Raw genomic sequence first — 14,934 nt, 5'->3', positions numbered from 1 at the left:
TAGACATTAATCACCATTATGTACACAGTAATTGATGATATTATTTCATCATGTTCATAGCCATACTCATTTATAAATCTGTGGTCGAAGAAAATTTTTTTTTTTAGATAAAAATATTTTCTATATAATATCGATACTTTTGTGTTTTTATGCCCCACCTAGGGGCATTATGTTTTTCTGTCTGTCTGTCCCGCTTCAGGTTAAAGTTTTTGGTCAAGGTAGTTTTTGATGAAGTTGAAGTCTAATCAACTTGAAACTTAGTACACATGTCCCTATGATATGATCTTTCTAATTTTAATGCCAAATTAGAGTTTTGACCCCAATTTCACGGTCCACTGAAGAAAGAATATGATCGTGCGAGTGGGCAGGTTAAATTTTTGGTCAAGGTAGTTTTTATACCCCCGCTTTAAAAGATGGGGTATACTGTTTTACCTCTGTCTGTCCATCCGTCAGTCCGTTCAATGAATATTTTTCGTCGCATCTTTCTCAGGAACTACATCATAAGGATTTTTGAAATTTGGTTTCAGGGTTTATATAAGTCGGCTATACCATGTGATGCGTTTTCAAATTCATCACTCAACAACTTCCTGTTTACCGAACACTTACATCATTTTACACATGACATCCAATTTGAAAATTTTCGTCAAATTTTTCTAAGGAACTACATTATAAGGATTTCTGAAATTTGGTTTCAGGATTTATATAAGTCAGCTATACCGTGTGATGCGTTTTCAGATTCATCACTCAACAACTTCCTGTTTACCGAACACTTACATATTTTTACACTATTAAAACTATCCACTTGCGGCTGGGGTATCATCAGTGAGCAGTAGCTCGCAGTTTCACTTGTTGATGAAGTTGAAGTCCAATCAACTTGAAACTTAGTACACTTGTTCCCTATGATATGATCTTTCTAATTTTAATGCCAAATTAGAGTTTTGATCCCAATTTTACAGTCCACTGAACATAGAAAATGACGTTGCGAGTGGGGCATCCGTGTACTATGGACACATTCTTGTTTATTTTAATATCAGTAAGGGCTATTCTAAATTCTATTGCAATAGATTTTGTAGGATAGGAAGGGACTACAAAATACCCCCAGAAACCAACATACTTTCTATGAGTAACTATGCACACATCAATGATATTCATCCTTAACTGACCTTCTAGCCGTGTCCAAATTAAAAAAAAATTCTTCCTACCCTCCCCCATCAATGTTAATGAACTAGCCTTGACTAAAAAGTTATCAACTAATGGTAAAATTACATATACCAGTCATTTAGTAGTTTATATATGAAAATAAGGAAATATGGCAACTATCTACCAAAGACCTCTTTTGTTGTCAACTGTTCAACACGTTGACTCTGCATATAGATTATTTCATTATTTTTGGTTGATTATCAATTATCAATTTTAATCAGGATTCTCAGTAAAGAATACCCATATCATCAATTCCTGCAGGTTTCAAGCCAGCATATTTCATCTTTTTAGAATGTTTGTATATACATTGAAGATATGCAACTGTCATTGTATTCACAACACATTCAGTAAAGCTTTGCTCTGTCCAGACCTACAAAATGTAAAATATATACAAATCAGTACAGAGGCTTCTTGCATAATATTAATGAAGTTAAATAACTTTCTAAGATACTATTTTTTTCTTGATTGCTAAATTAACATTTAAATTTTTTAGAAGAAGGAACCTCCTCATGGAGCCAAATTCCAAGAAGGGATGAAGTTGGAAGCCATAGATCCACTCAATCTTTCTGCAATATGTGTTGCCACTGTTATGAAGGTAAATACAGTTTGTACATGGAACTAGTTGTTATGATTTATGGTATAAATATTATCATTTCAGCAAGTCTGTTGCTCACACAAATATATTTGAAATGGTTAAGGGAAATGGTACAAGCACCAATTTCTTTTCTAATTGAGTTCTTGAAAATTAAAGCTTCAGAAAATGAAATCTGTATTTAAAGAAACAAGAAATTGATGTATTGATATTTTTTAGGTTCTGAAGAATAACTATTTAATGATAGGAATAGACGGTTCTATAGCTCAGAATGGAACAGATTGGTTCAATTATCATTCTACATCACCATGTATCTTCCCTGTAGGATTTTGTGAAGTTAATGGAATAGAATTAACACCACCTAGAGGTTTGTAAACAAACAATGATTGCAATTGAAAAAAAAGATGCTTGAGGATACTTATTTCTGTGGTATACAAGCTTTGTTTATATGATTTATTCAATCGTAAATATATGTAGATGTGCAAAATTTATGAATAAAAATATTCTGCTATAAATACATCTTACTTTATAGGTTATGATTTTATTATACCCCCAAGGGTGACTGGGGAATAGAAGTATGGTCACCATTGGTCTTCCTCCGACCGGCAGTAAAACCCGTGCTAAAGTGGGGCGTCCGTTTGGCTGTGCGGGATGTACAAATTTGCAGCCACGTCCGGTCAGAATGGGGACGTTAAATCCGATGCCTCGTGTAAAGAGAGTGCCACGCTCTTTGCACGTTAAGAACCCTTGCAACAACTCTTTGAGGGGTCCGTAGGTGACCTGTTGCAAGGCTAAATTTCTGTCCTTATCCAATATACCCTCATTTCCCGTGGCAGTCTAAATTTCTCCGACCTTAATCCCTTAATCTATTACAGAACCTACCTATTGTATTTATTGTGAACTTGTTCTCGTCCTGAATATGCATGAAATATTTGCCACTGGACGTTAAGCAACCAACAATCAATCAATCAATCAATCATTTTATTATATAATTGTTCCATTAGCAATTATTACCACATTTTATTTTGCTAATGAAGTATGAAATGTAAGTTATGAGAAATGTAATCTCTTGTAAATTTTTGTTAACTGTCACTTGAAAATTACAGAATTTGCAGTCAGTTAATGATTGCTTATTTTGGATGAAAGAATTTAAATAAACATAGTTTATTTTAGGAGACATCTTTACATATATGATGGATAATGTACACTTAAACATTGATGTTTCACTTCTAAAGACATAACAGTTTTTGTCAAAAACTAGGGTACAGTAAGGCAACAGTCAATTCATATTTTATATTATTTGTCCTTCTATTTTGTCATTTCGACAATGACTGTCTTGAAAATAAGGAAAAAAAAATTGGCTGATCTTTCCTATCTCATAAGTAGAAAACAAACTGACAATGCCATGGCAAAAAAACAAAAAACGATCAAAAGACAAACAACAGTATACAAAATGCAACATAAAAAACTAAAAGACTGAGCAACACGAACTTAGAAGTCCTATCTGCAAAGGTAAACACTTATTTATAATGTTTAAGGGTGTAAATTCATCTCCATTGAATAGAGTTAATATATGTTTTGTTATTACAGGATATAAAGGGCAGTTCAAATGGTTTGAATATTTACGACAGACAAAATCATCAGCAGCTCCCGTTAAACTATTTGATAAGGTATTCATTTGTATTCTTTCTATTCAGTTGAAATGAAATGATGATAGCTTATTTTAGCTTTCAGTGGTCTTTAAATCTTAAAAGTTTCAACTATTTTGAAAGAGAACATTTCCATTGAAATTGCTTAGAGTTTTGATAAGGATGAACTTTGGGAAGGCATTTGAAAATGGGAAGTAGACCCTAAAAGGCAATCATGATCAACTATAGGAATTCTCTTGTATTTTCATTCTTAAAAGGAGTATAAGACTCAATCTCACTATTTCAGAGCCCCATTCTTTGATGATAACATTTTTCATTGAACTCTTCAAAACATTTTTAGTCACAGCTGTTGACTTATGTGTATTGCATTAATGGTTGTACATGTCTCAACTACAAATAAGACATTAAAATACCATTTTTAATTCTTAAAATGAATATTGTTGGTTATATAATAATTCATTAAGATATTTAACACTTTTGCAGGAAATACCAAAGCATGGTTTCAAACCTGCTAATAAAGTTGAAGCTGTTGATCTGATGGAACCAAGGTACTGTAGAAAGTTTAGTTTGTAATAATATGTTAATTGCTCAAGGGAGATAATAACTTGATTAAATGAATGCACTTGTGCAAAAGATTGATTTTACTATTTTGCAACATTTCTTGATGGGAGTTTTTCCATTAAAATGAGTTTGGAATGTAGAAATGGACTTGAAAAATCCCCCAAACAATACTTTGAGAAATTTTTCATACAACAAATGACCATACAACCATTAATCACACACACCCAATGTCCAAAGTCAAACTTCCATTCCTGCCTTCCCACATTCATTTTAAAACAAATTTAATGTTGTTTTTCAGATTGATATGTGTAGCCACTGTGAGCCGAGTTGTAGGACGTTTATTGAGAATTCATTTTGATGGTTGGGAGGTTACATATGACCAGTGGGTCGACTGTGAAACAGCTGATTTATATCCTGTGGGTTGGTGTGAGGTCATGAACTATGGATTAGAAGGGCCAAGGGTCAAACGTGAGTAATATATATCCTATTCAAGCTTGGATTGAGGTAATGATCAATCGGTGAGAAGCCATTGCAAGAAACAGCACCCTGGCAACACAATCTATCAAGATACCTTCTTCAGTCAAGTTTTTAATATACCTCTACCCCAAAGGAGGGGATATTTAACAAATATATCATGTTTAAGAAGGGTATTTGTAAATCCTTTTTTGTCAATAGAAGGTAAAATTTCCTGAGACACTAGGCAAAGGAAGTTTCTTCTCTGGAATGATTTTATTTTTCGCAAATACCTCTACTGAACATGATATATCCATTTAATAACATCAAATTTCATTCTAGATTGAACGTTAGAAATCGAATAATTCCATTATTTTTAAGCTTTAAAGAAGTTAGCAAAAGCTGCAGCATTAAACAAAGTGCACAAATAATTAAGTGTTTCAAAACATAAGAATAGGCATATATGTTATGGAAGATACAATAGCAGAGAAGGAATAAAAGTCATATATGCTTTGGCAAATACCACATTAGAAAGAGTAAAAAGACATGTATTTTGGCAAATACCATGGCAGAGAGAGTAAAAAGTGGATATCGTTGTGCATATTTCAGGCCAGTGGTGAAGTAAGCAACAAATTCATCTGATAGAGAAAAAAAAAGAAAATGTAATGGTCAGTTTTATTACTGATATATTTTGACAAATACAGGCCTATTCTTGCTGCCAAACTAATATAGTCTAAGAGCAACAAACACAAAAGACCATAAGACATGCATGTATATGAAAGTTTATCTGTGTATATTTTTATAATCCTATTGTAAAATTTAGGTATAAGTGAGGATATAATATCTGTCTTTCTCTTACAGTTGAACCAATATCACCTGTACCTGTTGTACCAAAACTGGTAAAAGAATCCCCATTTAGTAAGAAAAGAAAAGGAAAGACACAGATTTATAAAGGTCCCAGAAAGAGTAAGTCATCTAAGATATATAATCATGAAATTAATTTAAATATATGTACAATTAAGCAGTAATTATTATTTTGTGCTATACTTTTACAAGATTTGTTCAAAATTTGATTTCCATTTCATTAAAAAAAAAATTGTAATTTTCACATCAATAAACTGTTTAAAAACCAGCTTATTTCCAGTAGAAAATAATAAATTACAATTTGCATACCAACTTTTTAAATGCCAATGCATTTATAATATGACTAAAGGAATACTTGAAGGAGAGAGATGCAATATGTACAGAAAGAAAGATAAAAGAAAACATTGGGACGCCAATCTTAATTGACTAGGATTGCCAGTTTTCCTTCTTGAAATTGTTGGTTCTCTCTGATAACTGGCTTCCTCTGGCAATAAAAACTGGCAGTAACAATATAGCCAATAAAGCTGAAAGTGGCTTTAAACACCAACAATCAATCAATCAATCATTCTATTGAAGAGATTTGTCTTGTAAACATTAAACTGCATATATATATTTGTTCATGACATTAACCAATACATTCATACTAGTGCAATCAAAATTCTGAATTTGGGAATATTTATTAAGTTGAAAAAATTTACATATATGTACATTTTTGTACTACGGCTCTTAAAGTCATTCATAAAACTAGTTACTGAATATTTACTTGTTTTACGCTGTATATTTACAGAGAGAAAGCCTAAATTTTCACCAACAGGTTTACCATTAGGAGAGTTAGGTAACATCAAAACAGAAAGTAATAGCTCATTTTCATCACAGTTTGAATCAACCATTAAAGGTAATGTAAACACAAAGTATTAAAATTTAAATCTTATATCGATTGATTTATTGATTGATGCTTGCATAACCTCCATTGGCAATTATTTCATGCATATTCAAGACTTAATGAATTATTTTTATGCCCCCGCCATAGAGGAGGGGGCATTAAGTTTTACCCTTGTCCGTCTGTACGTCTGTGTGTCCCAAAATTGTTTTCTGTTCTCTAACTTTGGTTTGGCTCAACCAAATGTTATGAAACTTATACACAATGCTTATTACCACAAAACACAGATCAAGTTTGAATTTGGGTGGCGTCACATTTACCTTTCTAGAGTTATGCCTCTTTACAAATTGAAAAATTGCTGAATTTTTTTATTTACTTGTATACATTGTGTTACACCAGTGTAAGAAACAGAATAAATATTAGACATAGGGTCTGAAACTGTTGTGTGAAAAGTATGAAACAATCATACACTTGGTTGGTATAGGCACAATAGGATTGCAGCAAAAGAAGAATAAATGTGTCATTTGGTCTTCCAATTATTTCTTAATCTGGAAATTCCCTTGTAGTTTAAAAAGAGCTGCAGACGGTTAAAACTAAAACATGGTTAAAACGATTTGTGTAAAAGCTATTGTATCAACAATCTTGAATGGTAGGGACAATTTTTATACCAGTTATAATTGTTATTGTTACACTGTAAAAAGAAATATTGTTTACATATAAATATTTTTTTTTTCATTTTAAACAGTGAAAACAGAAGTAGAAGATGTAGATTTTCCACCATCATTAAGTCCTCATCAATCTTTTTCTGAAGAAAAATCCAGTAGATTAGGCAGCAATGAATCACCATCATCAAAACCTAGTGTCACAAAAACAGCATTATCAAATCTGTTAATGTCAAAATCAGGGGGCATAACTTCACAACAGTCTAACCCTGTAGACAGTACTAAATCGAGCCAGTTAGCTCAGAGACATTTAACCATTCCTCCAGATCAGTGGACTGTTTCTGATGTGTGCTATTTCCTGAAAGTCAATGATTGTGCTACTTTTTGGGAAAGTTTTGTAAGAAGCGTAAGTTTGTTCTTAAATATTTTTTTTTTTATTGAAATAAAAAAAGTTTTATAACGACACTTCACAGTTTGAAAATAAAAAAGTATGCGGAAAATATAAAATTTGTATCCTTACTTAAAAAATACACTATTTTACATGTATTTAATGACCGAGTTGGTTGAAAAACTAGCATCAGAAACATTAAAGTCCACTTACATGACTTACCACACAAACAAACATATTATTCGAAATTCATTAATTTTCATTTAAAACATTGTAACTGCTTTGTTATTAATATTGTTATATGTTATCTGCTATCAGCTTATTCTTCAAGGAACAATTTTTTTTGCCATTCAAAAGTACTGTAACATTTGTACAACACATAATTTATATCTTAGTAAATACCAAAATATACAGCATAAGGATGAGAGACATGTAAGCATTGTTTTCCACAAACAATATTTTAATCAGTTGTGTCAATGGAAACTTACAAAAATTACCTATGTTATGGAGACATTTTATGAGTATTAATAAAATTTTAAAACTTAATCAGTTTAAAAAAATTGAGAAAGGAAACGGGGAATGTGTCAAAGAGACAACAACCCCACCAAAGAGCAGAAAACAGCCCAAGGCCACACAGCGAGAAAATCCCGCACCCTGAGGCAGGTTTCAGCTGGCCCCTAAACAATAATGTATATTAGTTCAGCGAAAATAGAGGTCACACTTAACAATGAAACATATAAATGAACCAAAATTAAAAAATCATACAAGACTAACAAAGGCCAGAGGTTCCTGACTTGGGACAGGCGCAAAAATGCAGCAGGGTTAAACATGTTTTATGAGATCTCAACCCTCCCCTATACCTCTAGCCAATGTGGAATAAACAAACAAACAGCACTATATTTTGTTGTAAGATGTATAGTTTAATTAGTAGCTAGATTTTCATTTTATTTTCAGAAAGTTGATGGTAAAAAGTTGTTAGAATTAACGAAGGACCAGATCAGTAGTTTGACTGGTATGAAAATTGGTGCTTCCATTAAGATGACAGAGATGATCAAACAATTAAAAACCAGGATTGGGAAATCATAGCAATACTTTTTGTAGATAATGTTTAAAAATCACATTGGTGCCATTAAAATAGTCAATTTTATCAAAAATGAAAACAGAGACATTCAAGATCTGTTCTATATCTATTTTATGTATTTTACTCAGATGTTATGTTGGATAAACTGCTTGTAACAAGTTTTCTATGTATTGTAGGCTTTACAATGTATACTGAAGGTCACCTTTTTTACTTGTACTGTTTTGTAAAATGCTTTGCAAGGAACAAACCTTAAAATCTTGCAGATTTGAAACTTATATGTAACTTGTATCTGTCATAAGAAATGATATTTCTTAGCCAGTCTGTAGCCAGAGATAGATAGTTTTATGAAATCAATAGATTTAGGATACCTGTACTTACTAAGCAGTTACAATTTATAATGTACCTGTATGATAACAGCAGCACCTGTCTCATCATCAATAGATAACTTATTTTCTGCAAGGGATGCAAGATTTAAGAATTATACCCCCAAAAAAATGTCTTAATGGTGCACAGTAAGAGTGATTTTCTTTTAAATATTACATTGCATATACAATGGACTGAGAAGACATGCATTTAACTATCTTTAAATGTACCAAATATTTTGAGAACAAAGCTGCTTTAGTTATGTTTACTAAATAGTCCACCCTATGGAAGTTTAAATTATAGATTGTCATAAATAAAACTGTTTCAATAGGCTTGTGCATTTAACAAATGTCCTGTTTATATTGCTTTAAGAGAGTTGAATGAATATATATAAAGTATAGTTTTAACAATGTAATTAAACTTACAGCCTGATTTCAGTTGATATGTTCAGTTGTTGAATGTGATTGCAGATTTTTGTTCTATTTTGTAGCCCATGTAAACCAGGTATTTTGATCTTTGAACTTTAATATGAATTAAATAAATGTGATCTGAAGATTTGCTGCACAATTCAATTCCGTATTTGCATTTTTATTTTGAAAGAAAAAATAGTAGGGAGGTTCAATGTTAAAAATAAAAAGGTGTTGTATGATTGCCAATGCTAACTTAAAGTTGATACTGTGAAAAATTCTGTTTGTTTCATCAGAATTATGAATTTCGTCATCAGATGCAGAGAAATATAATAGTTTTACAAGTGAATGAAATCTGTTTAATTGAAATAAGAAGATGTGTTCACTTTTGGCTTATAAAGATCTGACCATCTTTCTATTTTCTATTCTGATTATTGTAATTATGTCAACCAATGAAATTTCTTCTTCTTTCTAATATTTTTTGAAGGGGTGTGTGATAACTACAAAACCCAATGATCCCATCCTGGTTTCCACAATAGATATCAATACAGCATTGTCAGATCCTTGTAAGCAAAGCCTGAACACATGATCTGTAATTCCATCACACTGTGATACAGTCAATAGACTTGTTTACACTTTTGGGTATTTAGCTGAATTGTCTCTGAATGACCTTAGATCTTGTTCAGAATAACATTCTAAGGTCATGCAACAGTAACTTTTTAATTATGACCTCAAATTTTTAAATTGTGATGCAAAATTTTATTGGAACTTTTGTGATTTTTAGTAATGGCAGACAAATTTGCATACAAGTGTTACTAAGTCTATGAAAAATTGTTTTCCTTTCTTTAGTAGAACTTAGGTTTGAAATATATTCTTTCAATGCTCAGGTTTTTTTAAACAAATTTAAAAACTGAGATTTACTACTTTACAGAACTCTTTACTGGATATAAAACTTGTTTGGTTTTGTTTTCATAGGTTATTACAATTGAGAAATATGATTATCTATACTATTTTGTTCTTTCATAATGTTAATGTTATAAGTATATAAAATTATACTCTTACGTATTGAAATGTTGATTAATAGTTCTTACATACATGGTTGGTTTCCGGGTGCTGTATTTCTGGGATGTCGCCATGAATATTCAGAAATTAAAAAGATCTTTCAGTACCTGTCATTTATGTTTTTTTTTGTTTTTTATACGCCCGTTTACGGGACGTATTATGGTATACCGTTGTCCGTCTGTCCGTCCGTCCGTCTGTCCGTCCGTCTGTCCGTCGTCAACATGTCGGACATTAACTCAAAATTGCTTAAACCAATTTGCATAAAACTTTGGTGAATTGTTTATATCTATTGACGTGAGCTCCCTTTCGTTTTTTATAAAATTTAGATTTTACGTTTCCGAGTTATGGGGTTTTATTCATTAAAAAAAGGGGGATTTTCCAGTTTTCGGACAATAAGTCAAGAATGCTTTCACCAACTTGCAAGAAATTGTGGTGAATTGTTTATATCTATTGACATGAGCTCCCTTTTGATTTTTATAAATTTTAGATTTTACGTTTCCGAGTTACGGGGTTTTATTCATAAAAAAAGGGGGGACTTTCCAGTTATCAGACAAAAACTCACAAATGCTTTCAGCAATTCTTATGAAACTTTGGTGAATTGTTTGTATGTATTGATGTAAGCTCCCTTTAGAATTTTATAAATTTTACATTTTACATTTCTGAGTTATGGGGTTTTATTCATTAAAAAGGGGTGATTTTCCAGTTTTCTGACAATAACTCAAAAATGCTGTCACCAATTCTCATGAAACTTTGGTGAATTGTTTATATCTATTGATGTAAGCTCCCTTTTTATTTTCATAAATTTCTAATATGACATTGAGAATTAATTATACTTTATTTGTTTATAGTCTGACAACAGATTTACTAAGTATTGCACAACAGCAAGAAATCTTTAATTGAACATAAATTCAATTCATATAACCAATTTCAAGTTCTTTGAATACATTTATTCAGACACCTATAATATGTCAAATATTTGATTACAATCCAAATTCAGACCTGAATCAAGCTTGAATATTGTGTCCATTTTTGCCCCAACTGTTCAGGGTTGGACCTCTGCGGGCGTATCTAGCTGCGCTCAGCGAAGCAGTTTATTTTTTTAAGACTTGCCATCTATATTACATTGGTATCTTTTGCAATGTTTAGATATAAGATTACCACATTGTTGTTTTTTTTTATAATTTTATTGTCACATGTTATCAAGTTGTCAGGTTGTATATTTTATACTTTTGCTGCTTATCTTGTAAGTATGATGTACAATTTAGTTATGATGTAAAATATTGCAATAATGGATGCTCGACATTTCCCAGAGTTATTACTAAATAATACATAAGGTTATATATACTATTTTATTGTACTTAAAGGTTATATGAAATGTTTTTTTAATTTAAAGGTTATATGACATTTTGTTTAACCTACAAAATTGATACTTTCCAGATAACATTTTGTTCAGTGAATAGAAATTGTGCAACTTAAAATATAGCATTGGTTACATCAACTCCTGGAAATGATTAGACTTTTAATACTGTAAACATGAGAATTTTTGTGCAAGGGTTATTTTTGCTTCGGGCTATTCCAAAATTTATCACGCGGGGGATGGGAGGCACTCAAATTAATCAAATGTGAGTGGTTGCATTTTCCTTAAAATTTTGTAAGAATTGTAAGTAAATTGAAAATTTTTATTCTATGGGTGGTCAAGGTTTTTGAAAAGTACTCCCCACTCCCCCTATGTGTTTAATTCTGGAACAGCTCTTATTCCATATCAATAATTTGATGTGCAAATTTTGACACTTGCAAAACAAGCTTTTCCATTGATATCAGTGAAATATCCATATTTTTACAGTATTCTACTACATGACATATTTTGTATAAGGGTATTATTGTTTCTGTTACTGTGATAAATATAGATGGTGTAAGATAGTTTTAATTTTATTATGTTAATTGAGAATGGTTATTGTAATGACCTAAAGCAATGAAATTCTTGGATGTAATTGAATTTGATATATACTATGCACATTTTATGTGGAAATATGATGGTATGGGTTTGCTGTCCGTCTCCTTGTCAAGAGTCTGTTATGTTCTACTGGACCCTGATCGTATTATATGTTGACCCGATAACAGTTGTAATGAGAAGGAATTTCAGTGTTGTGACCTGTAGATTTTTCAAGTAGGGCACAGAGTTGAATAATTAAGAATGGTTTGAAAGTGGGGTGTAATATAAATGTACGATATCTATTCAGTATTCACAACACATTTTAAGATGAACAATTCTATGGTTATGACATATATGAGGGTGGTAACACGGAGGTGCTCATTTCTCAGATCGCACTTTTTTTATTCTTCCCACTTCCGACTTTTTTTCCTTTCCTTTTCCCTGATCCCACTTTTTTTACCCCCTATATCCCTCATCCCAGAAGCGTGTCAGCCCCCTCATATGTAAATAAATTATGATCAATGTCATATTAAAGCTTAATTATGGCCCAAAGTTGGGATGGACTAATAATCATGTAACCATGCATGTATGTGCAATAAAGGAATTTGTGAAAATAAAAAAATAAAAAAGGCATTTATCTAAATCAAATGCTATTTTAGGCAGCATCAATTTTTGGTTGTTTGTAACTTTTATTATGAAAGGGAGACAATCAAGTTGTCAAAGACAATGATTTGATTTGTTACAACTGACATTTATTTTAAACATGATTTCAATTTTGCATATAATGCCTCTTTAGCTGTTTCATTAGTTTTGGTAACACCCTCATGGGTCACATGGTAGCATTCTTGCCTCTAGTGTGGGAGGTTGTTGATTCTATCCCTGGCCTGATCAAACAAAGACTTTTATATTGGTATTTGCTGGAGTCAGAATAATGTGTCCAGATAGGGTGACATGTCATCTTCTGGACTGTTACCTGGTGAATTAGTACATAAATTGGACTCAGTATGTCAGAGCAGGCTTCAATTCATATGTCTTTAACACATTCTCATCCTGATATGCATGTAATATTTGCCACTGTATGTACAACACAAAGTCATCATCATCGTCAACATTTTTGTTAGAAAGGATTATTCATGTCTGTTTTAAAAGTAAAAGATGTCATCTGCAGAGGTTTATTTTAGGTGAATGAATATTTGTTCCTATTCAATGACATATTTCTGAATCTAATTAGGTAATAAAAAAGTGTTAATTTTTTTCTTTCGTTATTTTGTGAGTATATGAACATACTAATTTTAAAACCAGACTGTATAGTCTTTTCCATGTGTTCCGTTTAACATGCAAACTGATGTATGTATATGCATTGTAGTATATATTTTAAGCAATTATGGGCAGTGCTATTATTGTGTTAAGAATAAATTTATATTTTCATGTTCATACAATATTAAATTGTACAAATATATGAATGTTCTTTATTTCTTTACAAAAGCCAACGAAACTTGATCTTGCTCTTACTTAATATTTCTATACCAGTACTTGGTAATGAGGTGTTTGATGTTTCCAAATTTTTATATGAAATTGGAATTTGATGGTAACAATAATTTGATTACATAGTCCTTGCTTTATTCTAACAACAATTATCATTCATCAAAATTTCAGCAGCATGCATACAGAGTATATATCTCCCTCGTGATAAGATATTCCAATTGAATTTCCTTGATAGATGGTTGCAGCATCAAAGCTACTGAACCAAGGATTCGTAGTTGTAATTTTGAAGTCATCCCTTTTGAAGTTTATTGGGTGACACAAGGAGTTGGCTTTGTGACAGATGACAATGGATATGTTGTTGCTGTAGCCATTTCTCCCTCCTACTTTTCTCGATTGTAACATCATTGATTGAGACTTAACACCCATTTGTACTCACCATGAGCAACACAATTGGTGCCACATTAGGAGCGGGATATTACCCCTGGTTTTTTATGTGGTTTTTATTATACCCCATGCAACAAAGTTGGTGTAGGGTATAATGTTTTTAACCCGTCTGTCTGTCCTGTTTTTGGCATAGCCACTCCTCTGAAACAACACAACTGAATTTTATGAAACTTTGTAAATAATGAGATACCATGTACCATAGATGTGCATATCGACAGGAAGTTATGATTCAATTTTTTCCTAGGAGTTATGCCCTTTGAACTTAGAATTTTGGCCTAAATACACTACTGTAACAGTTTATCATAGCCACTCCTCTGAAACCACACAACAGAATTTCACGAAACTTTGTAGATAATAAGGCCATAATTAGTAGATATGTATATCCACAAGAAATTTTTTTCAGTTGAGTTTTGTAGGTCTTATGGGTCTTTGAACTTAGGAATCTGGTGAGATTTTGTTTGCCCACTTACAATGTGGGGTTGTTGGGTATTTAAGTGTTTTGTAGACTGTTTTGATTTCCCCCTTGGTATCCACTTCTGTATATCTAGTTGATTTTTGTCTCATCTGTGACGAAAGTTGCAGAATGCGTGACAGGGATTACAATCTAGTGGCAGTGTGAACTATTTGTATAAAGCTTTATATTTCAGAAGGTGGAAGACCTGGCTGCTTCATACCTTAAGCAGTGTTCTACCCTGGGCCTTTTATCATCATGGTATTATAATAAATGTGATGCTATATTTCTAGAATGTGAAGCTATCTGAAATTATTTTCTTGTAGTTAGTGTTATGGATGTGATGCTATAATTTCTAGAAACAAGATGGTATTTCATAATTTCCTGTTTACGAGGATGATATAAGAAATTTCTGAGAACACTGCATTAAGTTTCTCTCTGTCATATGTCCATTGTCCT

General features: G+C 31.9%; 1 protein-coding gene across 2 annotated transcripts in view; it reads left to right on the top strand.

Annotated features, from left to right (window-relative positions):
- LOC127715632 (MBT domain-containing protein 1-like) overlaps positions 1 to 13,554 on the top strand; it is a 29,759-nt gene extending 16,205 nt beyond the window's left edge. Inside the window, exons 14-23 of one of the 2 annotated variants that reach the window (XR_007988508.1) lie at positions 1,694 to 1,795; positions 2,012 to 2,159; positions 3,383 to 3,462; positions 3,925 to 3,989; positions 4,301 to 4,470; positions 5,317 to 5,421; positions 6,107 to 6,214; positions 6,945 to 7,267; positions 8,204 to 10,290; positions 11,253 to 13,554. Coding sequence is in view for 1 of the 2 variants with exons in the window: in XM_052221735.1 (XP_052077695.1) it covers positions 1,694 to 1,795; positions 2,012 to 2,159; positions 3,383 to 3,462; positions 3,925 to 3,989; positions 4,301 to 4,470; positions 5,317 to 5,421; positions 6,107 to 6,214; positions 6,945 to 7,267; positions 8,204 to 8,335 (1,233 nt within the window). In the remaining variant the exon portion in view is untranslated. Of the gene's footprint in view, positions 1 to 1,693; positions 1,796 to 2,011; positions 2,160 to 3,382; positions 3,463 to 3,924; positions 3,990 to 4,300; positions 4,471 to 5,316; positions 5,422 to 6,106; positions 6,215 to 6,944; positions 7,268 to 8,203 lie in introns of both variants that reach the window. The other variant, XM_052221735.1, reaches the window with a different exon arrangement.
- Positions 13,555 to 14,934: the final 1,380 nt, after the last annotated feature.

The sequence above is a fragment of the Mytilus californianus genome, unplaced genomic scaffold (assembly GCF_021869535.1).
Source record: "Mytilus californianus isolate M0D057914Y unplaced genomic scaffold, xbMytCali1.0.p SCAF_9, whole genome shotgun sequence".
Lineage (NCBI taxonomy): Eukaryota > Metazoa > Mollusca > Bivalvia > Mytilida > Mytilidae > Mytilus > Mytilus californianus.
Note: the sequence above shows the minus strand (reverse complement) of the source record. Positions and strands in the feature narration are given on the sequence as shown.